Source organism: Balearica regulorum, chromosome 13 (assembly GCF_011004875.1).
Source record: "Balearica regulorum gibbericeps isolate bBalReg1 chromosome 13, bBalReg1.pri, whole genome shotgun sequence".
Taxonomy (NCBI): domain Eukaryota; kingdom Metazoa; phylum Chordata; class Aves; order Gruiformes; family Gruidae; genus Balearica; species Balearica regulorum.
This window is the reverse complement of record NC_046196.1, coordinates 14,507,110-14,520,953: the sequence shown is the minus strand read 5'-3', so window position 1 is coordinate 14,520,953 and position 13,844 is coordinate 14,507,110. Positions and strand designations below refer to the sequence as shown.

Sequence of the window (13,844 nt, the reverse complement as noted above, 5' to 3'; positions counted from 1 at the left end):
CCCTGAGCTGTAGCTGAGTACATCCCACTAAGCAAATGCTTCCCAAACCTGCTTTAATGGAAGCTCATTTATTTGTTTTATGTTGGATAACATCTGCTGGAAAGCATCCTGTGGAGCCTGGCAGCGTAAAGCTGCTGTCGCTCTGTGGGGGAGGCTTTTACAAGTTTTATTGCCCTTGCTCTTCCTTCTCGTTTTGCTCTGGCAAAGGAATAGCTGATGGTCTATTCACCTGAAGTCACAGCAGAATTCACCAATTTATTTTTAGAGACCTTAATGCTGTCCTGATTGCCTGGGGAGCCTGCTATGCTCGCTCTGCCATGCTCACGTGGCAAAACGTCATGCCTTGATTTTTACAAATGTGAGATGTGTTCCCCAGCCTGCTGTCAGCAGTGATGTCTGTCTCTTTCTGGTAAAGGTACAAACCTCGTGAGAAACTGAAGGTTAATTTTGGAACTCCAGAGTTCTTGGCTCCTGAAGTGGTGAACTACGACTTTGTTTCCTTCCCAACGGACATGTGGAGCGTAGGCGTCATCACGTATATGTTGTGAGTAGCCCTGTGAGGGGTCGTGGCAATGGCGCCAAAGGCAGTGCAAGAGCATGCCAGTGGAGGGTATCAGCAGAGCAGGAACGCAGCAACTGCTGAGCACGTCTGGGTGTCGCTCCACCTAATTAATTCTGTTAAAAATCCAGCCTTTAATGCAAAGGCACCTTGCTGTGCATATGAAGTCCGTAAACAATAAACAATCCTTTTGATAAATACGTAAGTGTTCCCCCTTACCACCTTATTTAGCAAGGTAAAATGGGTTAGGTCTGGTTTTTTTCTCAGAAAAGTTGCTCAAAACACATCACAGTTTTCATTTAGATTCTGTTCTTGAGGACTTGAATTAATTTTCAAATTTGCAGTCTGATGATTTTGGACTTTGTGTGCATCTGCACAGAGGAATTAGCATTGGATGTTAGGCCGTAGGTCTAAAAAATGTCATGTCACAAAGAGGGCTAAAACTTTTCTCTGATATCTGGATGGCGGTCGCTGACGGTCTGTCTGTCCAAAATCTATGCCTTCTGATCAGCTGACTTTATATCCCAGAATCTTTCACAGACGCTTTCAGTTAACTGGAAATTCTGGTTTAAATTTTTATGTTAGCCAAAACCCAACTGAGTGAAGTAATAAACAACTGAAACAATAAATCTAAGCTTAAAGACTAATTGAAAAAGTATGCTATTGTTCAGAATTCCATTTAATTCAAGCCAAATACGGATATGGGTCTTGGTTCAGGAAAGTTCTTGAGTCCCTCTAGCTTTCCTAGCTGGGAAAGCACTGAACTATGTACCTAGATCTCCACTGAACTAATTTCCTTGGGGATCTATTAACAGTGCTCCCTGGTGTAGCTGAGTGACGTGCCAGAGTAACACTAACGTTACAGTGCTTTCTTGCACCAAACTGTTGGCTTATCTTGGCAGTGATTGAGAAGTGGAATCCCCATAGCTGAGAGTTCCTTTCCATAAGCTAACAACAATTATAAAGCAGGGGATTCATAGAATTAAAAATGCATCTTGCATATAATAACTACTCATGTCCCTCTCTTTCCTTCTTTTTTTTAAGGCTCAGTGGCCTGTCCCCGTTCCTGGGAGAAACCGATGCAGAGACAATGAATTATGTAGTCAATTGCAGCTGGGATTTTGATGCAGAAGCGTTTGAACAGCTATCGGAGGAAGCTAAAGACTTTATTTCCAGACTGCTCATGAAGGAGAAAAGGTACCTCTTTGTCTGATTGTGAGGACAGTAGCACCTAATAACATTAAATTCCTCCTAGCCAACTGTTTGCATTGCAGCCAGCAATGAGAACTTAGTACGTGACACTTTTGTATGCTGTATCTGTGCTTGCTGGGCAGTTCCTCAGTGATTCAAAAGCCCCTATTTAAAAGGAAAACGTCTGGGTACCTTGGCTGAAGAAAGTTGCTTTTCACAGTAGCATCAGTACAGGCAGAACGCAGAAAATCTGGAAGGATTTGCTGTGTAGGAATCTGTCTTTAGTATTCTTTCTCTGAGCAAAAGCTATTTCTGTGATACTTTGGATTCTCACAAGCCCTGACACAAATTGCAAAAATGTCTTTTGAATGCCATGGAGGATAAATGGAAGCTGCAGCTGTGAAAATGTGCATTGTTCTCTTCTAAAGTGGTCTACATGCATTTGGTAGATATTAAGGAGCATTTGGGACTTAACTCTGCATGTGGCTTCTCAGTCTTGGCTCCGCTGGAAAAAAAAAGTGATTGCACATATGAAACAGCAGGAGAGAACGAGGGTGATATTGATGTCAGACCATGGCTATGGGGTTGGGCGAGTAGAGAAAATTTTCCCTTTCTGAGCAGTGATACAAAACTAATCAAAACAGGAAATGATGCATACAGTAAAACAGATTATGTGTTCGAGGGGAATTCAAAGGAGTGCTTAGAATATTAACAACTTCCAGATGATTACCTAAATCGGACAAATCAGTCCTAGTACTAATTACATTTTGAACAATAAGTCATATGAAAAGCTAAGAATAAATTGAACTTTAGCATATTGCCAGCAGGAGACAGCAAAGGGGCTTTTTCTCAGACTGCAATGATGATTTGCTATGAGATTGTAAACTTTGCTTTGGAGTCTTCCATTTTTCTGTGCAATGGGAATAGGGACTCCAGAGGCACACTGGAATCTGGTGAATGAAAGACTGTGCAAAGGAAGAGTATTGTCGGGGAGAAGCAAAGAGCAACGATTAGTTGGCCCAGTTGTTCCCAAGGTACTCCCAGGGCAGCCTCCGTGCTCCTACAGACTAGGCACCTTGGCATGCCAGTCGCTCTGGCTGTGTGCAAGATTTCTAGCTACCTCCCCTGGCTACTGAAATTAGGTGGGAGCAGGCAGGAGTCTTCATTGTCTTCTCAGTGATAGCTCAGACGAAGCTCAGGAGTTAGGAATAGGCTTTTGTTTCAGAAAAAAAAAGGCAAATTGAGCTTTTTTTTTTTTTCTTTCTTTCCTCAACAGCTTTCTCAAAGCTTTTGGGTAGGCCTTCAGATTTTGGCCCGTTGCTGAATGTTGGGATGTAATGTATGCTTAGCTTGATCCAAGTTTAGGTTGAAAAGACAATTTTGCTTTTTAAATGTGAGGCACAGAATAAACCTACACTATCAGGACAGACAGATAACACCACAAAATATTTTCTGCATGCACCGATTCTTTTAGAAAAGTTCTCCTTTCACATAACAAAATGATACAGAAACTGATGAACCTGTACAGCTGCTGCTTCAAAGAAAAAACCCAAACCCTAAAAAGGCAAAATAAGAGTATTTAACCACAGCTCAGTGAACCCACAGCAGACCCACCAGCAACATCTCACACCACCTTACCCCTTACATCAGAGAGTGCAGGATGCCGTTAGCATCCCATGGGCTGGGTTGAGCAACGTCTCAGGAAGCATCCCCATTCAGGGTGTTGGTTCCTCTAAGGCAGTTCCTTTGAGCAGTAATACTGAGGAGCACAGGGCACTGAGCAAATGGCAGCGGGGGGGTAGCTGGATTCACATGGCAGATTTCCTTTCCTGCAGCTGCCGGATGAGTGCTACACAGTGCCTGAAGCATGAGTGGTTAAACGATCTGCCTGCCAAAGCCAAGAAGTCCAAGCTTCGCCTGAAGTCCCAGTTGTTGCTGCAGAGTTACATGGCTCACAGAAAATGGAAGGTAAACAAACAAAGCGTGGCAAATCTACTTCCAGAGGGCAAATCAGCTCAACACAGGCAGAGCCATTCCCTCCTTTTTTGGATGGTGGCTCACTTTTGCCCACAGGCTTATTTCTTGTAAATGAGTTTTTGGAAGTCATTTTTCAGTTGTAAATTGTTTTGGGTTTGTTTTTTTTTTCCCTCCTGAAGAATGATATTGCTTTTATTTTTAGCAAAATTCGTTGTTTCAATTTTTACTCCTCCTGAATGGTGTTTAGAAGTTTTAATTGTTTTTCTTTGCAAGTTCAGAGGCTTCAGATGGTACTTAGCTTGTATTAAGTGTTCTTTCTCTTCATATTTAAGATTTTTTTTCCATTGGTAACAGTTGCATTGTTCTATTGTCCCTATGGAGTAGGAATACAACATAAGGCAGTTTTGTGCCTCCCATTGCAGAGAGTAGAAGTGTGGGGGAAAGGAAAAAATTAGGCTTAAACCCATCCAGAGAACTCCTCAGGACCTTTCTGATAACCCCATGCTCCTTCAGAACTCAATTTTATATGAAGAAGTGATAGATAAGAATTTCTATTGGATTGTAGATAATGAATCCTGAGAGGTGAACACAGTGATCTGGTTACATATAAGCCTGTGGAAATGTGAGGAAAACTCAGTGAGGACCATTTCCTTTTCTTTTGTGACTGGAGAGTTGTAATTCCTTGCAAAGGAGTTAAACCAGGGGCTTACATTTTTTTCCACTCCAGCTGTTGGTCGCAGACCTCTGCACTTGCATTTTAAAAAAATATATAATCTAAAGACATGTTACTATACAATTGATAATAATGCTGCAGAAGTTTGCAGTACCAGCAGTCTGTTCTGCAGTAATCAGTGGTTCACCGGTACAAAGCTGTTCAGCACTGCAATCGACACAAGGTGTGGGTGACCAGGAAGAAAAATCCCAGTCAGCTACTGAAAAGGTCCTTTCCCTCAGTTGCACTCACACTTGGACTGTTGTTTTGTTTACAGAAACATTTTTATGTGGTGGCTGCTGCTAACAGGCTGAAGAGATTTCAGAGTATGTCTGTCAAGCTTGCATAAGCTTGTATGAAGCATCTGCCACTCTTGGAGATGGACATGAAGCCATGAAAGAAGGACTCAGTATCTTCAATAATTTCTGCCCCTTTGCTTTATAACATAAGGTTTTTGGTCTGTCATCCTCAAATGTTATGTGTGTTAGTGCTAAGGTTCCAGAATTGTCTCAAGGAAGAGGCACTGAAATAATTTTTAAAAGCAGAACCTACCTGTTTGTTTTTACAAGTTTTTAGTAGTTGTACATAGTCACGGAAAAACATGGCTGTTACTGGGGCTCACTTCTTGCTGAAGGCTTGGATTCTGCGAAGTATTGTTGGTGTGTTTACATCAGAGAACACCTTGTCAGCTTTCTGGTTTCTCACACCAAGCATGGGATCTCTAAAAACTTTTTTCATGACTGCTGTATGTCAGCAGTTTTAGAGCACTGCCACAACAATGGCACAATTTTTCCTTTGGATGTTTGTTACTTAGAACAAAAGATATTGGATATCTTTGTCTTCTGTAATTTTTTCAAAAAGATTCATTTTTGTTTTTCCCCCAAACATGATGATGCTTCAGTGCAACTACTCAGAGCTGAGTGGTTTTGGTTTGGGTGGGGTTTTCTTTTTTTTATTCTACTGGCTCCTTTAAAAATTAGTCACTGCATAGTTAGGAAATATGAGGAATCCTGGTTTGAAGCAACTTAAGTCAGTCGGTCAATTGCTGCTTTTTCTTACGATGAGTTGAATTGAACTGGATTGAACTTTTGGAAGGAGATAGGTGAAATTGCCACAAATAAAAATCACCTAACGACCGTTGGGTCTATGCAAAAAGATCCCATGCTGTGCAGAAAAGATTTCCAGACATCATTTTATATGTATTTAAAACTTCTAAGTGCTTCTCATTGCCTGTGACTGCAGCCCTTAATTCTTTAAGTTTTAGTTTGTGGACTTTTTTCTCCTCTCTGACAATTTTAATGAAGTCCGAGAAGTTGATATGGTGTGATATGAAAAATAGGTTTTATTGCTGTTCAGCAAAAGGGAAATGGTGTGTTGCCAGACTCTGCCTTTAACCCAGTTAGGAGGTTGAAGCCTTTTTTTCCCCCACTTTGCTCTTGAACATTAAACATTTTCTTCACAACACTAACTTATTTTGTATTTTAAACTTTTTCTTGATGTATAAAGAGTTGGAGCCACTCACAGTCTCAGCTAAAGGTGTAACAACGTTATTTATTAAACCTGTGATTTTCTTTATTCCTGTTCTAGATTCTGTAAAACTCAGTATGATCTGAATAGGCTCTTAGGAAAAATAGAAACTCCTACTACTAAACCTAGTTTTCCAGCAAAGGCATCAAACCACTGTAAAGATCCCTTTAACTTTATGGACTTTCACGTCCCTTGAATTAGCAAAAGTGTTGGTGGCTAATAAAGAGACTGTAAGACTGGCTTACCCTAGTCTAGTTATCTTTTCCACTCCAGTGCTTCTCCTTTTGCATGGTCCTGAATTCTGGACTTCTGCAGCATTGCCAGAATTGAAACAGAGGAGAATAATTAAAATCAAGTGTAATAATCTTGACAATGTATCACCTTCTGTGAAGGCCCACTTTTGTTCATGTTTTCCTTCCACAATGGTTCTGCATGCTAAAATGTGATTATATTAATTGGTCTGTATATTTCTGAAGTAATACTAATAAATTCCATTAAAGTGGAATAAGCCTATTCCTCAATTTTGGTTTAAATCCCTCTGCCAAACAAACCTGAAAGCATCTCTGAATAGGTCTTAACAACAGAATGCTAATGTACGAGGTTGGATTCTCTCCCATCTTAAGAACCCTCTGTTACATATTAGATCAGACTTTAAATGGCAGACACTTTGTTACTCAATGTGTGTTAATTAGCAACATTTGCTCTGCACACCAAGCACTTGTTTGGAGTCCATTCCCCAATAGCTACTGTTACGTTTCAGAATTCTCATCTGGAATGAAATGTCTTGCTAATTAAAGTTGGCTTCAAGTGATTTCCTTTTTTATGCATTGGGAGGGAAAGGGAAAGGAAAATGGCCAGCAAGTTTTAATTTTCCAGTTACTGTCTGCTGCTGCTTCTATTTTTGTTAAGAGTGTAACACACGGATGCTCACTGCTGTCTTGCATGCATTTCCTCTCCATTTTCTGCAAAGAGAAGGTGCATCTGGCCAGCAGGATTACTATTTTGTTCATAACAGAAAGAAGTCCCTTCAGATTCTTCACATGGTTCCGCAGTACAATGAAACCTACCTCCGCAGCCTTACGGGCTGTTTCACCATGTCTTGTGCATTTTGCTTTGGGGTCAACAACAAGCTAAAAGGCCAAACCACAGGTGACCTGTGAGTCACTGGAATGGTAAGTACGACAAAAAGAACTGGCCCCATACACTGATATCTCAAACAGTTAAGGGTATCAACTGCCGTAATCCTAGTGCCATCAGTGTCACGCAGGTAAGCACGGAGCATGCACAGCAGCTAGGCATTTGGCAAGCCATTAAAATACTGTTGAGAAGCTCAGATGGGGGGGCAGTGCTTCAACTCCAAATGCTCAGACATGAGATAATTTCCCTTGCTTCATATGGACACTTGGGGTTGTCCAGGTTGTTTTGAAATGAGGTTTTATTAAAGTGAACTTCTCTGCACATCCCAGGCAGAAAACATGCAAGAGAAATGTAGTTACACTAGCCCTGTACTGCTAAAAGTAATCATTTTCCTTCAAAAAGTAGTAAATACAAATTGTGGGATGAAAGTGTAGGACTGTGGAAGTTGCCCCTAAGAACTACGGGGCAGAGCACTCTCTCCTCTAAGTTTATGACTGCGAAATGCAAAAACCTGTATTACCCCGACAAGATCCTTGTCCCTGGATATCTTCCTGCTTAAAGCACAGACATCTCCTCTGTCTTTTATTTTGCATTCTAAGGGTTTTATATATGACAAGTGCAAAGAACCTGATGTCATAATACAAAGCTTTTCCTTCCAGTATTTTTATTGTTTCTGGGAATATTTGGGACCCCTTACAAGCACAAGAGACTTCAGTCCCATAGAGGTCACAAAAATAAGTCAAATTCAGTGACTAAATAATATTTCTTAGTAAAACAGTATTTCAACAGTAAAAAAAAAATTAATAAAAAACTGTCTGTCTTAATTCCTCTGCTGGTTTAACAAGGCACTGTAAGTCCCCTCCCTCTTTTTTCACTGGCTACTTCCAGCCAGGGACCCAAGGCATATAACTTGTAACTTACTTACACTTAACACAGCATTAGAATGTTACTTGCTTCTTGCAGCAAGAGAATTTACCACCTAATGCCATAGCTGCTCAGGTACCAGCCTGGTGAGTAGTCAGACAGGCTTCTTGTAAAATCACCTCAATTCTGGTGTAATTTACTAAAAATAACTTCTTAAATACTTAAAAAACAGCTAATAAATAAAATCAGCTGGCTACCAGATAGCCATCACTTATATGCTACTGGAACTCTTGTTAGAGCGGAGGGAGAGTTAAAATTATGAGCAAGCAGCAGTTGTGTTACTAGGTGGCACTACAGAGACAGTACTCCTACTTGTCTCTTGTGCCTTAGCAGCGTTTTCCAGGATTTTCTTTTTCCATTCTTCATAGTCTTGCTTTGTTTCAGTCTTTGGCCGTTTACATGGCATCTCCTCATCATCTTCAGATCCTGTAAGAGAAGGAGAAACTCCATCGCAGGCTATCATGGGCAATACGTTGCTGGGAATAACCACACGGCAGTGAGCAAATGTGCAGACACAAGCACAGGGTCTGTCACTGCATTATCTAATCCTGTGGTTTGCTGCTCCCCTCACCTGCCACAACAGTCACCTCTTCACTTTGTATCTGAATGGAATTTGTCCTTAATTCTACTAGGACTACTCAGTATAAACAGCACTGTCCTTCTGCTAGGTTCTCCTCATCCTTTCCCTAGCCAGGGGTTTGCAGAATGGAGTAAGCTGCTGTGAACTGATTATGGCATATTATACAACTAAAATATTAAGCAGCAATAAAGCTCAGAACTGCTCTGGTGAGATGATTTTAGTTCATAGCTAAACACAACTTACCACTTTCCTTTTCACAGTGCTCCAGGTCGGTCTGCAAGCTTTCATGTGTGTCTGCAGCCAGTGGAACATCTTCTACAAAAGGAATAAGTTGCTTTACTTCTGAATGGTGTTTGGGGCCCCAAGGGTGGTGTTCTCTATGCAATTCTTTGACAGCAGTATCACCTTCCAAAAGTATTGTCTCCCAGTCAGAGCAGTGACCTGGTCCAGACTGATGCTCAGGCTGTACACGCAGAGGTGCCAGCATGCTTCAAGGGTTGCATGGACTGGTTGGCTGCTTTAACTAGCACTGCTGCTGCATTTGTAACCACAATGATCCACCATGTTCATACCCCAAAACCACACTACTAGCCTTCTTGCTTCCTCAGGCAGGATTATCAGTTATTACTGCCAAAAGAGCAGGGCTTAGTCTTGTTAGTCCTGCAGCAGGGGAAAGGACACAGAAGTGAGTCAATTAAAGCAAGAGAGGTAGCAAGATGTTTATGTTAATTTGTGTGTGATGTTGCCACATTAACGGAATGCAGAAAGCAAGCAAGAACGAAGAATCCAAGATAAGTCAGGTAGGATGGAAGAAGCAGGGAATAAATTGCAGCAGCACAGAATGTAAGGAGCAGTGAGCATTTGGGAAGAGAGGAAAGTTTTGTTTGGTTTTTTTTTGCCTTGCCACATGCTAAGCTGTTGCGACTTCTCCAGAAGTAATGACTGTGACAGGAACTGGGTGGCAGGAAACATGTTGGAATGGAGGGGCAGGTTTGGCTGGATGGGGACAGCTGAAGTGATCCAAATGAAATCACCAGTGGAAAAGGATGGGGCACTGTGAGGCCAGACAGTGGGTATGCTGTCTTACAGGGATAAAGCCAAAAACTTACTGCCGAGTTGCTGGCTCATCTTGTCCAGCTGATTGCACAGCCGGTCAAAAATTGCTTTTTTCACCCCAGATGTAGCCAACATTTTGGTTTTGTCCACTTTTAGCTTCAAACACCTACAAGAGAAAGTTAAGTTACCTCTGTACAAAGCAACACTCCAGCAACTCTCACTCAGGTGACATTTACTGTACCACCACTGCCTGCAACAATGAGGAAGCTAGGCCTGAGTTTTTGTCCTATCTAATCCTTGTCTCAGAAAGAGATTTACTTAAAAATATAGACCCCTCCAATACTCAGTCAATACAGCTCAGGAGTTGAAACTCAGGGTTAGTTCAAGTTACATAAGGAAATTCTATTAGGAAAAAAGCACTTTTCAGATTTTGAGGGAACCAGGACAGAATCCCACTACTGCAAAAAGCTGAATGGGACTCCTATGTCAAGAGAACATTTGTCAGGAGCTGTGCCAACTACACAGCACCTGAATTGCTTCGTAAGATTGTTATAAGGCATAACACTGAGAGGGAAGGTATTTGCCTGCAACCAAATTCTTACAAAGGTTGGATGAGTCAGTTGCTCCTGACGCTTATCTTCCAAGCTGATAGATCTAGATAGACAGCTATTAGATCCATCTCCCAAAGGTTAAAGCACCCTTAGGATGTTATGGTGTAGGGCTTTTCCTTCTTCAGAATCGCTGCCTCTTGGTGCTCAGAAGTAAGCTAGCAGCCATTCCTGCACCTTAAGCGGTATCTCACCTATGCAGCTATGCAACTTTTTGCTTTGTGCCCAGCTCCAGTCTATCCTGACAATGGAAAAAAAAATCCCACTAAATCTGAAAATGTTACTAAGGGATTATGTTATGCAGGTGAGGCTGAGGAGAAGGAACATGAAGTGTAAAACACTAACAGAAATTTTTCAGCCACTGCTGTGGATATGTCCTAATGGAATTATCCACAGCATCTGATTACACATCAGGGAAGACAGGTTTCATTTATTTTAGGATAGGTAACTCAAGGTCCTTTTCTGTATAGTTGATACAATACTTCTGCTTTCTCCTGAAGGGAAATGCAGCGTAGGTTTCACTGTAAGGAAAGGCCTGGATTGCTGCAGCTGTCTCCATTTCCAGGAGGAGGGCAGCTAAGCAAGACCCTTCAGACATACTGAATGAATCAGCTGCTTACACTGTAAGCACTATTTCTGTTTGGTGTCTCACTAGGCATTTAAGCCCATAAAAGATCCCTCAAGGTATTCTCACCTGCACGCAGTGAATAGTGCGGCTGTTATAAAAAGTGGTTTTGAGAAATCAAGGTCCATTTGCTGTGCTTCAGAGAGGCTGGATTCATACCTAAACAACAAGAGTGATCATTGTATAGTGCGTTTGCCTCAAATGAAGCTGCTGAAATTCATTAGTCACATGGTACTCAGCAGTTGGATCACTTGGTCCTTTGCAGCCCAGTCAAGCAGAAACAGCTGCTACTGGCTGAGAAGAGGAAAAGAGACCAGGGAAAAGAAGGGGATTTGGGATCACCTCCTCTTTTTGAATGAAAGGCATTTCAAATTGGGGATCTGGATCAAAGCGTGTCAGTAAAATCTACTTCTTGTGATCCCCATCCACACAGCACTTTTATCTCTACATTACATCTAAAAGTGACAATGAGATACTTTGCATCCATCCATCCTATAGCAGAAGGTAGAATTATAGGTTTTTTGATTCTTTTAATTCCCTAGAATTACAGGGTTTTTGATTCTTTTGATTCTCTGATGTATATTACACAGATGAAGACTTAAATATGGAAAATGACATAGTGGATGTGCAGCACTGGAGAATTTCATTTTTTATTGTCCACCTGTCTTCAGGCTTTTTTTTTTTTTAGTTTGTATTAAGCACCGCCAAGCATACACAGCCTTTTTTCACTGACCTAACAGCGCTTAAACATGTGCTACCAGGGTGACAGCACTCTAGAACAGAGCTCTTCAGTGAATGCTGTTGTTAAAGGAGATGTTAGAGTGCAAAATTTTAGTTAAATCTGCTGAATCTCCATTGAAGTGTTCTACTTATTGTTTTTACAGGTAGAGTAACATGCATTTTAAAAGATCTGCTTCCCCAGAAGGGAGGATTTCTGCTGAGCATTACTTCTGAAGTGTGACATGATCAGCAGTTAAATGGAAGACAGTGTGATGCTATGGACAAATACAGGGACTCCGAGTCCTACATTTTTTATACCCTTCCCAGCTGGAGGGGACTCAGACAATGATTTACTGAGATTCACAGACTAAGTCTTTCTGGCATGTATTCTAGCAAGTGGCCTAGACAAATGGCTGGAGTGTCAGTGCTAAGAACTCACCTCACCACTCCAGTCAGTGGGAGATACTTGGCCCTTCAAACCATCAAGCTCTTAACACCTCTAACAAACAAAGAATCTTACTAGTGGTTACCAGTGTGCTCATGAGACCTTCCTCACCTCTGTAGTATTTTTGAAGCGGTGCTCACTGCCTCTGTGCAGCAGAATTGCACAGCCAAGTCTCGCATTCCCAGTCTGGGGTTCACCTCTAGCAAACACTCCAAAGACTTCATGGAGCTCTGGTACGTCGTCTTGTTCAAACCAGAGAGTTTAACAAAATAGCTCTTCCAAGAAGACAAAGACAAACCCCAAGAATTAGCAAGATTCCTTTCCGACATCTTATTCAGACAACCAAAATAAATCAGGGAGAAATTATACAACACCATAAAATAAAGCTCAATTGCTGTATTAAACAAATTTGTGCAATGAATGATGTAAGTTTTGACTGCACACGGAAAGATTAACCACCTAGGAATGCCGGATCTTTTAATACACTGTTATTTTTAGACCAGTTTACCGGAAGTGAGGTTTGTCTTTTCTGTATAATATGACATGGCCCTTTCATCACAAGGTGGTTGAAAACAAAGGTAACTAAGATCTGGGCAACTTGAAGAGTTGAGCAGTATTTTCATGCTGCTTCTCATGGGGTCAGGTCCCATTAAGTTCTCCTCTGTCTGTGAATGGACGGATCCAAATATACACAAAATAACATCTTGTACCGGATGTTATTTTGGCAGCTCAGTGCCATTTACCTGGCAAGTCTGCAGATGGAGGTTTACAGGTACTGCCACCGCTTCCCTCCCACAGATCTTAAATTTAACATCCTCGCTGGTAGTTTATTTGTTACTAAAAGAGCTGAAATGATAACAAAGCAAGCTCAACTTGTGAAGTGACTATGGCACTGATCTCAATTTGCCCTGTTTCAAACCCTGAGCAGTGAAAGCTCTATGTTTAGCAGCACACGGGGTCTAGGGTAATGCCAGTTATTACTGTCCCTTTCCTGATCCCGACATACACTACACAGAACAATGATTTTAGTGGACTTATGGAGAACGCGCCAGCCGGCCACGTCGTATACCGTATCTTACTTTGTCAACTGGTTGTTTCATGAAACTAGCTGCTAGGTCCAGGCACATCACAGCACTGCTTGTCGCCGTCATTTGAGCCATTAATCCCGTGCATTTCACCTGGGATAACCGCAGATACTCTTCAGCTTTTCTGCAAAACACCCGGCATACAAAGCCTTCGTTAACAAACCAGCTGCAAGGCAGTAAGAAGACCAGGACAGGAACCGGCCCGAGGCCTACCCAGCCCAGCACCCCCAGGGCGGAGCCCAGGCAGGCCCGGCGGCAAAGCACGGTCAGGCGGCCGGAGGGGAGCGGGCCGGGCCAGCACCGCACCGCTGGACACGCTTATCCCGACGGGAATAACGCTCCCGAGAGCGGCGGCAGCCGGCTGGAGCTGGTGTCCGGTCAGCGGGAGCGCGGCACGTCCCGCAGGCTCTTCCACAGCGCGAGGGGACGGCACCGAGCCCCGGCAGCTACACCCCGCGATAACGGCCGCCGGAGGAAGACACCGCTCTCGGGGCCCTGCCGGAGCCGGGCCGCCCGAGGGGAAGCTGCCCCGCGGTACCTGATGACGCGGGGCTCGGTGAGGCCCAGCCGGGCGGCGAGGCGCCGCACCGCACCGCGCTCCATGGGCCGCCCCAACCGCCGCCGCTCCCGCCCGGCCTCCCTGCAGCGCACGGCCCTCCGACGCGCAGGCAGGTTCGGCTGCGGACTGGCCGGCTTCA

At 42.9% G+C, this 13,844-nt stretch overlaps 2 protein-coding genes across 5 annotated transcripts in view; one reads left to right on the top strand and one right to left on the bottom strand.

Annotated features, from left to right (window-relative positions):
• The window catches only part of MYLK3 (myosin light chain kinase 3), a 38,587-nt gene extending 32,116 nt beyond the window's left edge, over positions 1 to 6,471 (top strand). For all 4 annotated transcript variants that reach the window (XM_075766071.1, XM_075766069.1, XM_075766068.1 and 1 more), the window contains 4 exons: positions 416 to 544; positions 1,604 to 1,756; positions 3,586 to 3,718; positions 4,717 to 6,471. In XM_075766071.1, coding sequence (XP_075622186.1) covers positions 416 to 544; positions 1,604 to 1,756; positions 3,586 to 3,718; positions 4,717 to 4,788 — 487 coding nt within the window. In that variant the 3' untranslated portion in view covers positions 4,789 to 6,471. The remainder of the gene's footprint in view (positions 1 to 415; positions 545 to 1,603; positions 1,757 to 3,585; positions 3,719 to 4,716) is intronic.
• ORC6 (origin recognition complex subunit 6) lies at positions 5,381 to 13,841 on the bottom strand. The gene is made up of 7 exons (XM_075766084.1): positions 13,685 to 13,841; positions 13,141 to 13,270; positions 12,173 to 12,336; positions 10,966 to 11,055; positions 9,717 to 9,829; positions 8,851 to 8,922; positions 5,381 to 8,453 (listed from the first exon to the last, which is right to left on the bottom strand). The coding sequence occupies exons 1-7, from the start codon at positions 13,747 to 13,749 to the stop codon at positions 8,284 to 8,286; spliced, it is 804 nt and encodes a 267-aa protein (XP_075622199.1). The 5' UTR covers positions 13,750 to 13,841; the 3' UTR covers positions 5,381 to 8,283.
• Positions 13,842 to 13,844: the final 3 nt, after the last annotated feature.

What these genes read in the sequence shown, in the direction of transcription:
- ORC6 (XM_075766084.1), bottom strand. Translation starts at nt 13,749, where the DNA reads ATGGAGCGCGGTGCGGTGCGGCGCCTCGCCGCCCGGCTGGGCCTCACC. An exon ending in ACCGAGCCCCGCGTCATCAG is followed by an intron (nt 13,271 to 13,684) that starts GTACCGCGGGGC and finishes GGTGTTTTGCAG; the next exon opens with AAAAGCTGAAGAGTATCTGC. An exon ending in TGAAACAACCAGTTGACAAA is followed by an intron (nt 12,337 to 13,140) that starts GTAAGATACGGT and finishes TCTTCTTGGAAG; the next exon opens with AGCTATTTTGTTAAACTCTC.